At 44.0% G+C, this 17417-nt stretch overlaps 1 protein-coding gene across 4 annotated transcripts in view; it reads left to right on the top strand.

The window, feature by feature from the left end:
• The window catches only part of NKTR (natural killer cell triggering receptor), a 492868-nt gene that overhangs the window by 130138 nt on the left and 345313 nt on the right, over positions 1-17417 (top strand). For 3 of the 4 annotated variants that reach the window (XM_086941096.1, XM_086941095.1, XM_086941094.1), the window contains exon 4: positions 5681-5788. In XM_086941096.1, the coding sequence (XP_086797222.1) occupies positions 5681-5788 (108 nt within the window). Of the gene's footprint in view, positions 1-5680; positions 5789-17417 lie in introns of those variants that run through there. The other variant, XM_086941097.1, reaches the window with a different exon arrangement.

Raw genomic sequence — 17417 nt, 5'->3', positions numbered from 1 at the left:
ATTTCCAGATCTCCTTCAGCTATCCGAACAACCACACAGGAGACTGCCATGCAGACCAGATCTCCTCTACAAGCTAGGCGGGAAAGTATTCCACCCCAACCTGCCCTTGCTGAGTTTGACAGCATGGCTGCTGAATTCCTACAGTATGGACACTTGGGCCTGTTGCAGGAATGCATGGACATTCTTCAGAAGTCCAGGAGGCCTTCCACCAGACCATCTTACGCTTTCAAATGGAAGAGATTTTATATGTGATGTGATCAAAATCATAACCATCCAAATTCAGGGCAGGAGGATGTTCTATTGTCTTACCTTCTTCTTTTAGCAAAGTCTGGCCTGCAGTTTTCATCCATTAAGGTACATCTTGCAGCCATAACAGCTTACCAAAATTCCCTTACAGAAAGGTAATTCTTTCAAATTCCTGTACTGAAGGATTTCTTGGTGGGATTGAAGGTGTTCGTACCAGTACGCTCCTTCTCGGGAATTTAATGTAGTTCTTTCAAAGTCCATGGGTCCCCCATTCAAACTCGTACATAAGGCAATCAACCCTACAACACTTTACCTGGAAAGATGCTTTTCTAATAGCTAGTGCTTTAGCACGCTGAGTAAGTGAGAGTCAGACTCTCTGTGCCAAAGAGCCTTACGCAATGTTCCATGCTAACATGGTAGTGGCGGGGACTCCTCCCAGTTTCCTCCTTCAAAGTAGTGTCTGATTTCCACATTAACCAAACAATTTCTCTACCTACATCCTTTCTGTCCAAACCCTTCCACTCGAGCGGTAAGGGCTTTGCACTCTTTACATCTCATACGAGGTTTGAAATTCTATTTGGACAAAACTGAAACCATTAGACAAACCGACCATATGTTTGTTAATTGTTGTCCTATGAGGACAGGCCTTGCTTCCTCTAAATAAACTATCTCTAGATGGATAGTTTCTTGTATTCTTATCAATTGGCCATCAAACAGTTGTCAGTCAGACCCAAAGCTCACTCTACAATGGGCAAGGCAGCAACAGCAGCCCTACTTAGAAATGTCCCCATCTCCGAAATATGCAAAGCTGCTACTTGGAGATAGGTGTATACTCTCAAGGCATTACTGTCTGGATTCCAACACTAAGGCATACACACAAGAAGGGAAGGCCTCCTTAAGAAACCTACTTCAGTAATGATGACAACTGCTTTTATTATTCCCAACTCATCCGCAGGGGTGTGGCATGGGCTTCCTATTCTATTCTAATGCTTATAACTATTCATGAGGATCCTCGGGAAGAGAAGAAGAGAAGCATTAGTTGCTTACCTGCAATCCTATTTCTCTTCCAGGGGAATCCTCCTCAAAATCATAAGCAACCCACCCGTAGTCTCATCCCAAACCGCTTCTTATTACCATGCTCTTCCAGTTCTCCAGTTAACTTATATTCCTATGCTAATCCACCTTGGGTTAGCATAGGCCAAAGACCAAAGCCTCATCACGGGTAGTAAGCACTATATAAATACATTTACAATCTTTTTTGTAGTTTTTTTACTACACTTCTTATTCAGTGGTCTATTGGTGTCCTGGCTGTGTGTATTCATCTGAAATGAGGAGCTTGTCTTCAAGATAAGCAGGTGTCCTGTTAGTGATAGCTTTGAAAGTGATGCAGCTAGACGTGACAATTATGCGGGCTGGTAAGGGCAGCCAATGCAGTTACATCGATAGGGGTGATATGATCATATTTCAATAGGCCCTAGGTAGGAAGATGGCTCGGTATATACTATACCAAAATGAGGTATAGTGTGCACAGTCCAGTGGAACCCCAAAGGTAGGCATAGGTAAAAGTAGATAGCACCTTACTCTCTATTTGTGGTGGTGTGGGCGAGCAGTAAGGCTTTATCAAAGGGTAGTGTTAAGCATTTGTTGTATACTCAATGAGCAAATGATGTCACACACTCAAAGACTGAACTCCGACCAATTATGTGTGTATAAAAAATATTGTTCAGTTAATTTGTTTCTAGAACCAAGCCAAGCCTGGCACAGGTAAGTGCAATAAATGCTTTGCAAAAATGTATGCAGTGTTTTACAGTTGCATGCAGGTTCAAATGCAGTTGATTGAAATACAGGTAAGTCAAAATGTCAATTACTTTTCTGCTTACTTTTTAGTTACTTTTCAGATTACTTTTAGAATTACTTTTTCTACTCATTGTGATATGCCTAGATATCACACTGGGACATTTCCTAGAGAAAAAGTCAGTAAAATCAGTTTTGCACAGTTGTCTTTTTTTCAGGTTTTCTTACAAATCAACTCCACACAGAACTTTTTTCAAGGAAAACCTGTCGATGTATTCCTATGGAGAGAAATGAAGTTATTGGTTAACAGGTAAGTACTTGGTCTTTGGGGTTGAGTTTCTGGGGTTAGAACAAGGGTTCCCCCAGAGTCAGTAATGCACTCTCAAAGCATCCTCAGCAGCACTAAGGCGGTCTGGTGCTGAGGCCCAATGTTATCCAATGGGGGAAAGGGTCCTCAGGTTGATGGCTGCTCATGAGCAGGCCACAGGGTTGTGGGAGCGAAGCTCCTGGTGTTAGGCTCAGGCCAAAGGAGGATCGTAGTTAGCACCCAAAGTACACAAGCAGCGGCAGCTGGTTGCCGGGCGCCGTTTTGGCATCGGATGCCATGTTGGTTTCAGTGGGGATTCTGCATATAGCCTGGCTCTGCCCTAAAATCTCAGAGTTCTGGGTGAAGGTGTTCCGCTCCCTTAGTGAGATCTCTGACCTTTTACTATCTCTGGACACGTTCTTAGCACTTCTGGGATACAACAACAAAATTATTAAAAGTGTACGGTGATTGATAGCAATGGGGCTGCTACTGGCGAAGAGCCGAGTGGCTGTGCTGTGGGCTAAAGGCCCAATTCCTACAATAGAATGTTGCACCAAAGACCTGATATATTGCAACACTCAATCGGACACATATTGCGAACTGCTACCACCGCAAAACTGACCCGAAGGCTTTTGGAGCCTGTTCCAACAATATTTGATAGGCAAAGAGACCGGATAACCAGAAGGCAGAAACAATACTGGTATATTATGTAATAGTTTCATTCAATTGTTTTTTTAAGCCTATCTAGGAGTATGCCAACAGGAGATCACTCACATTACAATTGCATATCTTCCTGATTTCAGACTTCCTCTGTATTACATGACTTCACTAATGTACTTTGCACTGTATCCATAACCTGTACATGTTTAATTGTTTTTTGCTATGTTAATGGAAAAGCAATAAATAAAATTGAAATAAAGTTACTAGACCTACATGTCTAGTAACTTGAATAATCTACTTAACCTACCTGTAATGTACTTGACCCATGAACTGGTCTCAAATTGTGTTCTTCTAGCAAATATTTTGTAACGGAGCCGCCTTATTCTTTATCCCATAAGAGAGCACCTTCAAATTCAGTATTTCTGCTGTATAAATAACTCATTTTTCATTTACTAGACTAAATGTTTGCTCCAAGTATGAAAGAATCGAGCCCATATATAGGGCACACGTGATCCCTGGCTTGCCTCTTAGTTCACTAATAGCATTGTTATTTGGGCAAGAGCAATAATCATTCTCAGTTCATGTTCAAACACACATTTTTCATAAATCTATTACTAAAGCATGATGTGGAAGTGCACTGTCATTTACAGTTAGCATATTGTCCATTGAAATGGCCACAAAACGTTCCCACTAAACTGTAGTTTTACTGATAATAGTGCATAAACAATGTCTGGAAATTGGGTTTCAGCAAAAACGTGTCTTCATAACTAGTGAAATATATTTGAAATGTTTGAACAGTTCATTTAGCTATTTCAGTGTTGTTTTAGAAAAAAGCCTGACATCTTACAGCCTTTCATTTCACATGCTTTGCCCTGTTTGATTGTCACCCAGTTCACTTTACGAAATCCTCTAACTTCAGTCACATAAATAAATATAAATGTAGTAAGACAACCTGACTTTTGACCTCAGTCTATGAAAGCCAGCAAATGTTACAAGATACTATGATGAGCAATAAAGATGCCTTTAAATCTTGTTGCATTTGCTACACTTTCAGAGATGGAGGTCAAAAGTCAGTTTATCTTCCTACATTTACTTTTTGTTCTTTGACTGAAGTTATTGGGTTTTGAGCTTGGTAGAAAGGGCGGGTAGTCCCTAAAAAATAGCTTGTCCTGATTAAATCTTGCTCAACAATGCAAGTGGGTTCCAGAGTGGCATCATTTAGGTCCTCCAAAGGCATTAAACCTCTTTTATCCTCTTGATAATTTCTGAACCTCAGGCAAAGCATGCTCACCTACCTTCCTTCAAGCACCAGGATGGAGAAACCTGTGCAACCTCTCTAGACTTATCACTGGAGAAGCCCATATCTTCCAAAATGTACTGCCATTGCCCACTCTTCTCTTGGCCCTCCTTATCGGCCTGCTTTCCCTGATGGTGATAATCATGTAAAATAGTTATGCCGAAACTCCCCTTGCTGACTTGAAGTGTATTATCCCATTAGACTATTAGTGCACGCATCCTGCATGAGAGACAAGCCAGGTTTTCCAGTATTCCCAGACATTGAATCCCTACTTCAATGCACTGTGTGCATCGCAGAAATACCACCTGACCCTCTTATGCTGGATCGTCAAGAGAGTCTTGCTAGGAATGTCCTTGACGAGTCCTTCTCAGCAAGTGATGATGGTAATGCCTCTTGAATTGTAGGACTGACCTCTAGGTTGTCCTTAAATGAAACTGCACCTCTAATTAATTGAAGTCCTAATATTAAATGTATGTGATAAGTCCATCTGCAGCAAGAGGCATCTGATCATGATGTGCAACATGGAAGTTAACATTCACCTGATCTTACATTTCCTCATCAGATTAGTGGAATCTCAAAATAAGTTCAGTGTCTTCAGTATAAGAGATCACCTTAAATCTACATTAGTTTTAGTCGAGATGCTGCCTTCTGGCCTTTTGTCAACCATGGAAAGAAATGCTTTGTCAGGTTGTATAGCAGAATATTTTGCTCACTGGGTGAGTGCCCAAGCTTGTACTGCTTTTCTTTTCTTCTGAGAGTGATGGATCCATGGAGTACATTTTGGTAAGAGTTGTTCTCCCTGTAACAGTTGCCCCCACTGGTAACTATCTCTCTGAGATACAGAGACGACTGGTGCTCTTTGTTCTGTGCATTAAAAATTAAAACTGAAATCGAGGCAATCCATTTTTCATACTCGTGCCTTAGCGGCTGTCAACATGTTTAGGTACTCATTTTTTTATTATTTCATTTGTTGTTTTACATATTTCATAGGAGCCAACGCTGGGTAGTATTTTATTAAAGTGTATGTTTTAGCGATAGCCATTGTCATGTAGAGAACTAATCCTTACTGATAATTTCCACTCTACAAAAATATCCCTCCTCTTGCCCACCTCCTATTCCTTCACCCCTTCTGTACTTTACTCCATATCCAGCCTTCAACTTTCTAAGTGGATCACAGCCTGGTGGTTGTTTTTATTGTCTGAAAAAGTACTCTTCTGAGACACCTAATATTTACGCAGTATTGTTTGTTCAAGCTAGATTTGAATTAGCATTGCCTTCACTACCACAGAGTTGAAGTGTTTAATGTAATTGTTTCGACCGGAGCCCATGGCTTTCTCAATAAATGCCCATATTTCGTGTGTATTTCCCATTTGCAGGTGAAAAAGGAATGGGAAAGACAACTGGAAAAAGGCTATGCTACAAAGGCTCTACTTTCCACCGTGTTGTTAAAAACTTTATGATTCAGGGTGGGGACTTCAGTGAAGGTAAATGTCCAAAATGCTAATTTTGGTAATGTTTATTGTAATGTTTTTAAATATATTCAGCTGATACAATTACACAATCTAATGAGATTGTTTAGCACCTGTTGGCTTCATGTTTGAACAGTACTCTGTATAATGTGTGTAAAGGTTTCAGAAATGTTGTGTAGTTGTATTAATTTTGCCCAGCAGAAGCCAACATTTTCGAACAGGGTGTGTATGCAAACTCTGCAAATCACTGAATAAAATCACACATATCTACTCATAAAGCACTCAAACATTTTTGGTGGAAAATTCCACCTTAGAAATTTTGGTCTTCGTGTACAAAGGCTTCTGATAAGGGACTTCTCACTGTGTGAATTTCCCAAGGTGTCATACTGGATCTGGAAACTTTTCAGCAATTTCCTTAATCGGATCTGTCTGGTCCGATATGACATCAGCCCCCCTTGTGTTTGTCAAAGGCGCATGCTGATGTCCGGTCCTTCCTTTCCACGCCCTCCCACACGGATCCAAAGCTAGCAATGTTGTTTTCTGACAGACTTTTCCCTCAAAATATGTATTTTTTGTACCCAAAAAGCTCAACAGTAATGCAGATATGGGCCTAAAACACGAACATTTAAGGAGTGCTGCGATCATTACTGACAGATGTGGGTGATAAGCCCTTGTGATGTCTCCCTTTGATACCTCTGCTCCCCGCTCAACTGAATCATTTCCTTGCTGTGCGAAGAAGAATTGTAACAACATCCGCGACTGCAAAGCCAAAATTCCTGTCGGTAAATCCAGAATGAAGTAATGGTCCTGGTTAAGCGCATAAATGAGCTCTTGTTCCTGAGCATGTCCGCACACCTGAATGTTTGAAGTTGCGGATTTCGGTTGTGTCAAGGAAATCCCACAAAAAAGTAGGATTCAAAGCATTGCTTCCTCTTACCCTGCCACTCGCATCATTTGGAGTCACGTGATGCCCCAGGTATCACCAGGATGCTGAGCTGTTCCGCTGAACGGACTCCAGAAGGGTTTACTTTCTGGCTTCCCCTGCAGCTGGACTGCTACAATAGATGATCTTTGTAGGTTGAGAGAGGCAGCAGAGGAAACATTTGGTACTCCACCGAATCCTGCTTGAGGGGCTCCAGGCACCAAGGATCCAAGTTGGCTGTCAGTTTGGAAACCATCAACAGAAGCGTACCTTATGCCATGTGACACTCGACCTATTGCCGAGTTCAGCACTTTCCTCGAGCATAGCACCACATACTCCAGCAAAATGTTCAGCAGCCTCCACAGCACTTTGACTGTGGTACTCAATCCAGCACAGGCTAATCATGAATGCTTACTACTTTTTAATGAGGCTCTCATTTGATGTGCTGGTGGGCATCTGAGTGAAACCATGATCTTGCCCTCCAGTAAACAGACTAGTGGTGAGATATCATAGGGCTGCACTTGAATACCCTGGCTTACTGCTTCAGCATCTTACCACAGAGAGTTTGGTTGTACAGGCATCCTCCAGCCACCCGCACCCTAATTAATTTCCTACCACTCCACCCGATGCGGAGTCTAAACAAATGGACACTTTTGCAAATTAGGTGTTTTTCAGCACCAGTCTTGCCCTAAGGTCAATCAATGCCTCATGCCTCCTGGGCAGGTACGCACACACATTGTGAGACAGGGTGGTGGACTTTTTCCGGATGTCTCTCAAGAGATTAAACTGACTCTTCAATGACTAATTTTGGATATTGAAGATGTAGCAAAATGCAGAATCTGCTCGGGTCTGGCCTCGACCATCTGCCTGGGTATATCCATTGGGACCTGCGTGGCGCTTCAGCTCCACGCCTGGATTCGCTGCTCAGGCTTTTCATCAGATGTCGATCAAGCCAACATGCCCTTTGGTGGTCGAAATTATTTGCAGCAAAGGTTGACCTTACCCCAGAGAGAGATAAAGAGATCAAGGCCACCTCCTTCCCTCTAGGTCTAGCTCTGCCTCTCGGCAATTCCAAAGCAACAGCACCCCTTTCGAAGTTTTTATAAGGGATATCAACAGAGGCAGTGCCCATACCTGGCCCAACAGCAACAGGCCTCTTACTAATTTTGTGGGAGAGACCAGGAAGCAGACTGGCAGCATCCAGAACCCCAGAGCTAACTCTGTGCTCAATCCCCAGCCCCACACTTGCAGCTAAACCATTTTAATGTTATTGGAGGCACAAGATCACTTGTAAGCGGAAGAGTCGCTTTTCACCTCCCAGGATGTTGGATCATCGCGTTAGATCAAAGTGTGCTCCAGTTCATGGAAAACTGGTGCGCCCTACTCTTCCTTTCCCAAAACCTTGAACATTCCACCTACATGGCAACTCATCCTGGAGGACCACTTGTCCATACTCTGCTGAGATGTTCAGACTTTCTTGGCCAATGGAGCAATAGAGAGGGTGCTGGCATCCAAGACCTGGACTGGTTGCTACTCCCATACATTTGTGGTGCCGGAAAAGGATGGAGGCCTTTGCCCCATTGTAGACCTTCACCCTCTGAACTTCCTTCCCCATAAAGACAACTTCAAGACGCTCATGGGACTCACCGGACTCAAGATCTGTTTGTCCTGTATCCAAGAGACTGGATGGTAACGCTGCACTTGCAGGGCGCATATTTTCGCATCCCCACCATACAGTCAGCAGACATTACCTGCGGTTTTAGGTAGATCAAGAGTAGTTTTGGTTCTCTGTACTCCTCTTTGGCCTTACCAGCGCACGTCTAGTGTTCACCAAGGTGATGGTGGTAGTTGCAGCCGACCTACTGAGGTTGAGAATTCCAATCTTCACATACCTCTACGACTGACTGCTGAAGTCGGGCTCACCTTAAATAGTTAACCACCTTCAGACGGCTGCTGCCCTGTTGATTCTGCTGTGTTTTTTCAACAATGTGCCGAAGTCATACCTGACTCCTACTCAACAACTCTTCTTAACTGAAGCCATCCTGAATACTATGCTCTTTCAAATCATTCCTACGTCTCAACAAGTCCAGGAAATTTGGGATCTGATTCTTATGTTTCAACCTTAGACCATAGTGTCTCTAAGGCTTGTTGGTCTCTTGACTTGCAAGCTCTGCTGTGGCATCTGGAGCCACAGTCTGCTCAGCACCAAGACAATCTTTCAGACTCCATTCAGGTGTTGAAGGAGACTTCGAAAGGGCTACAGTGGTGGCTTCTCAACTGTAATCGAACTGACTGCATTGTTGGGTTGAGGGTGCAGAAAATGTGCAGTGTCAAAAATGTTGGGAGTTGGAATTCTGAAGGCAGTCTTGCCTCCGAGACTTCTTCCACCAGCATTGGGATTATGGGCTCCTGTGCGCCTTTACACCCTACCTGCCAGGGTACAGAAGATCAAGAGATATAAGGCATACATCATCCTAGTTACTTTGGCCTAGACGGTCATTGTGTGGTACCCTTAACTTCTGGCCATGACCGTTTGTCCTCCGATCTAGCTGCCCTTTTGGGTAGATCTCCTGTCGCAGCAATAGAGACGAGTCAAGTCTACCCAAATTACACCTCAATGCATTGAGATTGAGGGTGGCTTTTGGCTTTTGATCTTCCATCCGAAATGGTTAATGTTATCTAGGCAGCCAGTCGTCGATCCTCAAAATCAGTTTATGCAGGACGCTGGAAGAAGTTTGAAGCTTGGTTTTCCCCCCGAAACATCCAACCCCCTGAATGCACAGTTATTGGATGTTTTTCTGTTTTGTTTGTCCGTAGTCCAGCAAAGCTTTGCTGTGGCAACAGCCAAAGGTTACCTTTCCAGCTTCCAACATTTATCTTATCAGCCAACCCATTATTTTTTTTTAACTCATCTGTTGCGATGCAATGTCTGAAGAGGCTCATCCACATGTTCCCATCAACACAGTTTGTGATGCCATAGTGGCACCTTAATTTGGTACTCCCTATTCTCATGTGCATTCCATTATAACCCCTGCACAGTTGCTCTCTTCCCCTCCTCACTATCAAGACAGAATTTCTCCTAACGTCGGTCAGGTAACTGAGTGAACTCCAGGCCTCCTCAGTAGTTCCTCTTTATACTTTTTTCTTGGAAAAAAATTCATTTCCTGCCCAAAGTGGTCAAGCCCACCATTAGGGATTCGCAGTGGAATGTGGCAGTGGTTTGTAACAACATTTGTGACCGCAAACCATGGATCCTTTGCCATCCTCTAAGTTTGGGTGATAACTGATTTGCAAAGGGGATGCTGTTCTACGGAGACAGCTTCATTTTTGTGAATATTTGGCAATCACAACAAGTGCATGCAGTGATCAGGGAGACCACAGCCTTGTCTCTCCTACTTTGTTCTATGACTTTATTTTTTGTTAAAGCAGAACCTGTCCCTTTAATGTACGTGGGTTGCTATAAAAATGTTTTCTGATTTAGATATGCAATTGCAGGGATATAGGTCAGGTGACCCTTGCAAGTCTTTATTGTTGCATTTGCAGCCAGTTACAGGAACATTCGGTGGGTTGTTTTGAGACCTTTTGTGAATGTACAATTTGCTATGCCACAAGTTAGCACATAGATAGCATTGCAAATTTCGTTCCCTTTTGAAGAGTGGTTGCTGTACAAATTGCACATCTCTTGCTTTTGAATGGCAATAGTCCCTCAGGTCCTCAGTCCAAGTTATAACTCCACTAAGATTCCTTGAGCAGCAGGAGTTCCCATACTTTGGATACATAACGGAAAATGTGGCCTCTGCAAAGCTTTTTGGTAAACTGAGGCATACAGAAGGTTTAATAACAAGAAAACCTGGGGGTTTACGTAGGAGCTCATAAGAACTCAAAAAAAGACTAAGAACTCCTTCCAAAGTGAGTCAGGGCATATAATCCTATTAAGTCTATATAAACAAGGGAACAACAAGAGACCAAGTCAACAGAAACGCACTTGATTGTTGGTGAGACCCATAAGCGAACATTGGATTCCCATCAAAGTCTTATCATGATCAATATTCTCACTTAGTCATCCTAAGTGGGATGGTCTGTCTCTTGATCATGGAGACCTTTTCCATTTCCCACACGAAGTTGGGTCACGCCCACAATCACTTCTTAACCATGAGCATGTAGTGTTGATGGGACCATGTGCAGTGCAAAACAAAGAGCGATTGGTGACTTAAAATAGGGTAGAGTCAAATAGAAACTTTAATGGATATTGACCTTTCCCTAGCTAAAAACAAGAACAGTGCAAAAAAAGCAGTTTCAACATATAACTGCAAATAGGGCCGACATGTTTCAGCCGACGGGGAAAGAGATCCCACGGCTTTCTTCAGGGCCTCTGTTTCAAAGTATTTGCTACTGCATTAATTAAAAATAAATCAAGAAAATGTGAGTAAATCAATGTAAATAAAGGATATAAGTGACCAATCCATGTTACTATTCCTCCGTATCAACTGATGTCTCACATCTAAAAAACAAACAAACAGAATAAGTACTGCATGAAAAGGGAAACTGTGTTCCTCCTGTATACATTGCGCAAAATAAAGAATTCTTTTACTCACCCAGATTGACCGGGGACTAGACCTCCCCTCTCCTGGACCAAGCTCAGGAAGTAGGAGGCCCGCTCTGTGAAGGCAAGGAGTGGGATACTTAGAACAAAGAAGGTGACCTATATGCGTGTACTCTCCCTTTCTAAGAGAATGTAGTGTTGACCCTCTCCTATCCTTGTATCACAGTCATAAACACCTATATTATATGTAAGCAGTTTAGGCTCACCTAAGTATGAAATCACAAACTACAGACCTCTAAAGATAAGGTGTAATTTATCTCCTTTGTCTCATTTGGACTTCACCCCAACACTTTTAATACAAAAAGAGAGGGAGGAAAAAGGACAAGAGATACCTCCAAAGTGCAGTTAAATCTCTTCCCATTTACCGTCTCCTGCCTCTGAGGGTGACGCAGCTTAAGAGGCAATAGGGCGCATGTTAGAACTGGGGGTCTCTAGTTGGCAGAGGTAGGTACCACTGTCCAAATAGGGACCCTTGCTTCTAGTCAGGACAAGGAGATAACCCTCTCAGATAACCCCTGCTCGCCCTCAAGGTAGCTTGGCCTGAGCAGTCTAGGCTAACCAGAGGCAATGCGTTAAGTATTTGTACCAACACTCACAGTAACACAGTGAAAACACCACAAACTGATTCCACAACAGTTTAGGAAAATAAAGATATTTATTCTAAACTACACAAGACCAAAACGGCAAAAATCCAACATACACAGTTCAAGGATATGGTTTCAAAAATGAGTTCTTCAGGTTGTAATCAAAGTTCTTTAAGTTGCGTTAAAATAATCCACAGATGCGTGAAAAGTTCACAGTTGCGTCACGTTTACTCACAGTACCTTTTAGATGCAACAAAGTTCCACAAGCAGGAAGCTGGTGCGGTGGAAACAAGCGATGCATCACTCCTGAGACCCTGGGGAGGCGATGCGACAGCCCCGCTGCAGCAGCGGGCGTGTTGCGACGAATCCGATCTGTATGGGGAGGAAGGCAGCTTGCGTAGATTCCGGTGCGTAGGTTCCGTGGGAAGTCTGTTCTCGCAAAGGCACGATGCGATGATCTCGTAGGGGCTGCGACGATCTCCGGGGCGACGATGCGCGGTCCAGCGGTGATCCTCTCTCTCGCAGCTCCTCGATGTGATGTTTCTGCGACGACGTTCGCAGCGACGTGATGCGGTCCGCAAGCAAGCAGTGCGGCGATCTCACCCAGGCGACAGGCTCTGCGACGACACTCGCAGCGATGTTCAATTCTCCCGCACCGGTCTGGTGCGTCCCGCAAACGAAGGGTGCGACGGCTCCGGCAGCGATGTCGGCGCTGCGCCGATCTCGACCTTCGTAGCGGCGGGAAACTTCTCGCACTGTCGGGGATGCGCTCCGCAAGCGAGCGATGCGACACTTTTCAGCTTCACAAGTTTCTCAGCTTAGTCTCAAGCTTCCCAGCTCAGATTCAACCTCCAGAGGCCCCACAACTGGATCAAGCACTCTAGGAAGGACAGAACTCTCTCAGCAGAGTTCAGGGAGACTGGGGGTGAAGTCCTTTTGTTCCTGGGACTTCAAAACAGGGAGCCAGCTCTTCTCAGGCCCTTGGAGATTCCTTACAAGACAGGGGACACAGCTCACAGCAAAGTCCTTCCCCTCTCCTTGGCAGCAAAGCAACAGCAGGTCAGTCCAGCAGAGCAACAGCAGGACAGTCTTCCTTCTTCAGAGTCAGCTTTCTCCTTGGCAGAGGTTCCTTCTTGATTTCCAGGATGATCTAATTTTCTGTTGTCAGGGGTCCTGTACTTATACCCCTAAAGTCTTTGTTCTCTCTGTGCATGTGGGCCCTGAGCCCGGTCTGAACCAGTTCTGGGTGGATCCTGAGCACTTTGTTTTGCTGGTTGCATCTTTCCATTCAGAGTGAGGGGCAGGGTCGTCAGCCGCCCAGCAGGAGGTGGAGCCAGCATTGTGGCAGGCAGGCACAGCCCTATTCAGCCCAGGTGCTAACTCCTCCCACCACTCAGGTTGCAATTGCTTCATTCAGCCTAGTGCTGACTCATCCAGCCTCTGGGGGAATTCCCCAGCCCCTGTCACTCACAAACCAGACAGTCAATACACAAACAGGCCCAGGCACACAGAAGGGTCAGACAAGAGAACAGCAACTTTCTAAAAGTGCTGTTCTCAAACACAGGATTTAAAAACCACCTTTCCTAAAAGATGTATTATTAAACTCTGAGTTCAGGGATACTAGATACTTATGTCCTATCTTGTTCCTATGGGAAGAAATGCTGTTAACCACTGTAGCCAGCATCCCCCATGTTAACCTATGGAGCAAGATAGCCTTACAATAGTGAAAAACGAGAATGGCTGTAATTCACTACCAGAGCATGGTACCTGCACTAGTACATGCTCTACCTTTCACATACACTGCACCCTGCCCAGGGGGGTACCTTGGGCCTCCCATAGGGGTGACTGATGTGCATGAAAAGGGAAGGGTTAGGCCTGGTCAGTGGGGACACTGACCAGGAGGACATGGCAGTTCTTAACTGCCCGTAGGCGCTGCAGTGGCAGGCCCGAGACACCATTTTAGAGCTACTCCTGTGGGTGGCACAATCAGTGCTGCAGGCCCACTAGTAGCATCTGTCATCACCAGCCCTGGCACACCCAGTGCACTTTACTAGGGACTTCATGGTGATACAAATATGCCAAACATGTATATCCAATCAGAATAACAATTTCCATAGGGAGCACTTACACTCTGGCACTGATCAGCAGTGGCAGAGTGTCCAAAGCATCTAAACCAGCAAAAACGAATCCAGCACAGCATCAAAAAATACAGGAGGCAGAGGCAAAAGATAGGGGTAATCACGCCAAAAGATGTCAGGTCTAACAGCGCATTACCAAGTTGTACCCACGCATAAACTATAGAACTGCCCTTCCATTCTCTCTCACACAAATGTTCATGCTCCCACTGCCCCCACCCAACTAAGGCCTCTCTAGTCTCTACTCCCACTGATACCTATATCAATATAACGCACACGTCACAGATTTTAATCACAGCACGTGTGTACGGTGCGGGTATAAGAATGTGAACAAAAACACCTACCCTTCCCTTCAACAGTACCCAACAGGCTGCCCAAAACATTTCATATCCCCAGGGTCAAGGCAGATTTCTCTCAAAAATGCTCAACAATCACAGAGTGTGCTGGGCGTTCGCACGGTTGGCTACCCACTGTGATGACGATGACAAGCTCCAACAATCACGAGGCCGAGCAGGGGCTGCACAGTACACGGATGTCTGCTCGTTTAATCTCTCTGCACGCCCCTTCCGCTCTCCGTGAATTATTTTAGTTCATACAAGACACTTACATTGTCTAGCCCTGGATATGCCTTCTGCACAGTACTCCACTGAGCAACACCAAGGTTAGTGCTTTAATACTTCGTTTGATTGATTTTTTAGTCACGGGAATTCATTGTATGTTTTCGAGCGCCGTGGATATTCTGCATGGCGTCCACTTTTAAAAACATTTATTTAATGGTGCACACAAAACTTGTATATATTCGGGCACCGCACTTTATATTTAGCAGAGCGCTCACTGTTATGGGCAGTCACAGGGCAGATTAAGATAAGGCCAGCCGTGTCCAGTCCTGCAGCGAAGCACACACGACTTTGCAGAAGCTGGAAGCTTTGGCCCTCACTTCTTGGCACTGCAGTAACTTGTACCATTCAACATGGCAGGCTGCAGCAACAGGGCATGGGGGCGGTGGTTGAGTGGCTCCCAGACTTGGCTGCTGTTAAATAATAAAAGTCGACATTTTAAGGTAATTCTGTTCGTTTCATTTTTAAAGGCACATGCAGTAACTTTCTCCACATTCGTTTTTATGTGTGATGTAATAATTAGTGAAACAGTTTCAGTTTCTGAATGTTAGCCTTTTTTTCAGGTTAAACATCCCCCCTACAGCAATGCCAAGAGCTTACAGTAGCCAAGATAACTACAGTATTTGGAAAGAGCTCCGAGCTTTAACACTACTCCGGCTTCAGAGCAACGCGTTTCTCTCTGTCTGGTGAAGTGTGTACCCATTGCACAGCGGCTCGCACTGACATGCATATTATAGCTATTGTTAAAATGTGGTAATGAGTGTTTCTAGAGTGCTAAGAAGAGAGGTCACTGCACAGGGAATGACAGTGTGAAACACACGAGCATCTAGCCAAGCACATGATAATGGGGGGTACGTTTATTGTGCCTTTTCTACTTTTTTTTAAATCTTTCTCACTCTTGGTATTTCACTCCCCTTTTGACTTCTTCACTCGAATTTCTTGCTTTCATCTCATCGTCTTTCTTTCCTTTCCTCTCGCCCTCTTCTCTCTCCTTCTCTATTCTCCGCCTCTTTATCTTTTGCCATTTCATATATACGAAAAATGCACCGACATGAACAATTTCATAACCGTATCGCGTTTCACATCGAGCCTGTGGCTGTGGTTTCTTCCACTGTAACAAAGAGATGTTCCTGCCATTACCCAATTTAATGAGACTTCATTTATCACCCTCGTCTGGATGAAAGGCCGACATGCCGTGCAGAGCTCGGACCCGGGCCTGCAGGTCGCACCAAATGCCCTAATCTATTGCTTAACTCGCCGAGCAGCCCAGAAATAAACGAGTTACCACTGGCCTTCGAAAATATTCATTTCATTTCTGGCATTTGAAACAGACTGAGTTACTTCGGCCCTCAAAAAATTTAACTTCCAAACGTAATCAAGCTCTGACTGGTCTTTACCAGCACTCAAGTTATTTCAGACTTTTCTATTTTAGTTACTTATGTCCTCTGGGCAGAAATTTTTTTTGTCTGCCCTTTGTCAAAGTATTTACTTTCCTTCGGCCTCACTCTCTATCTATCTATCTATCTATCTATCTATCTATCTATCTATCTATCTATCTATCTATCTATCTATCTATCTATCTATCTATCTATCTATCTATCGCCCTCACTCTATCTATCTATCGCCCTCACTCTATCTATCTATCGCCCTCACTCTATCTATCTATGGCCCTCACTCTATCTATCTATGGCCCTCACTCTATCTATCTATCTATGGCCCTCACTCTATCTATCTATCTATGGCCCTCACTCTATCTATCTATCTATGGCCCTCACTCTATCTATCTATCTATGGCCCTCACTCTATCTATCTATCTATGGCCCTCACTCTATCTATCTATCTATGGCCCTCACTCTATCTATCTATCTATGGCCCTCACTCTATCTATCTATGGCCCTCACTCTATCTATCTATGGCCCTCACTCTATCTATCTATGGCCCTCACTCTATCTATCTAGGCCCTCACTCTATCTATCTATGGCCCTCACTCTATCTATCTATATATGGCCCTCACTCTATCTATCTATCTATCTATGGCCCTCACTCTATCTATCTATCTATCTATGGCCCTCACTCTATCTATCTATCTATCTATCTATCTATCTATCTATATATCTATCTATCTATCTATCTATCTATCTATCTATCTATCTATGGCCCTCACTATATCTATCTATCTATCTATCTATCTATCTATCTATCTATGGCCCTCACTATATCTATCTATCTATCTATGGCCCTCACTCTATCTATCTATCTATGGCCCTCACTATATCTATCTATGGCCCTCACTCTATCTATCTATCTATGGCCCTCACTATATCTATCTATGGCCCTCACTCTATCTATCTAGGCCCTCACTCTATCTATCTATGGCCCTCACTCTATCTATCTATCTATGGCCCTCACTCTATCTATCTATCTATTGCCCTCACTCTATCTATCTATCTATGGCCCTCACTCTATCTATCTATCTATGGCCCTCCCTCTATCTATCTATCTATGGCCCTCACTCTATCTATCTATCTATGGCCCTCACTCTATCTATCTATCTATGGCCCTCACTCTATCTATCTACGGCCCTCACTCTATCTATCTATGGCCCTCACTCTATCTATCTATCTATGGCCCTCACTCTATCTATCTATGGCCCTCACTCTATCTATCTATCTATGGCCCTCACTCTATCTATTTATGGCCCTCACTCTATCTATCTAGGCCCTCACTCTATCTATCTATGGCCCTCACTCTATCTATCTATGGCCCTCACTCTATCTATCTAT

Source organism: Lissotriton vulgaris, chromosome 10, assembly GCF_964263255.1.
Source record: "Lissotriton vulgaris chromosome 10, aLisVul1.2, whole genome shotgun sequence".
NCBI classification, from domain to species: Eukaryota; Metazoa; Chordata; class Amphibia; order Caudata; family Salamandridae; genus Lissotriton; species Lissotriton vulgaris.
The sequence above is the reverse complement of the archived record's forward strand: the minus strand, read 5'-3'. Positions and strand labels throughout refer to the sequence as shown.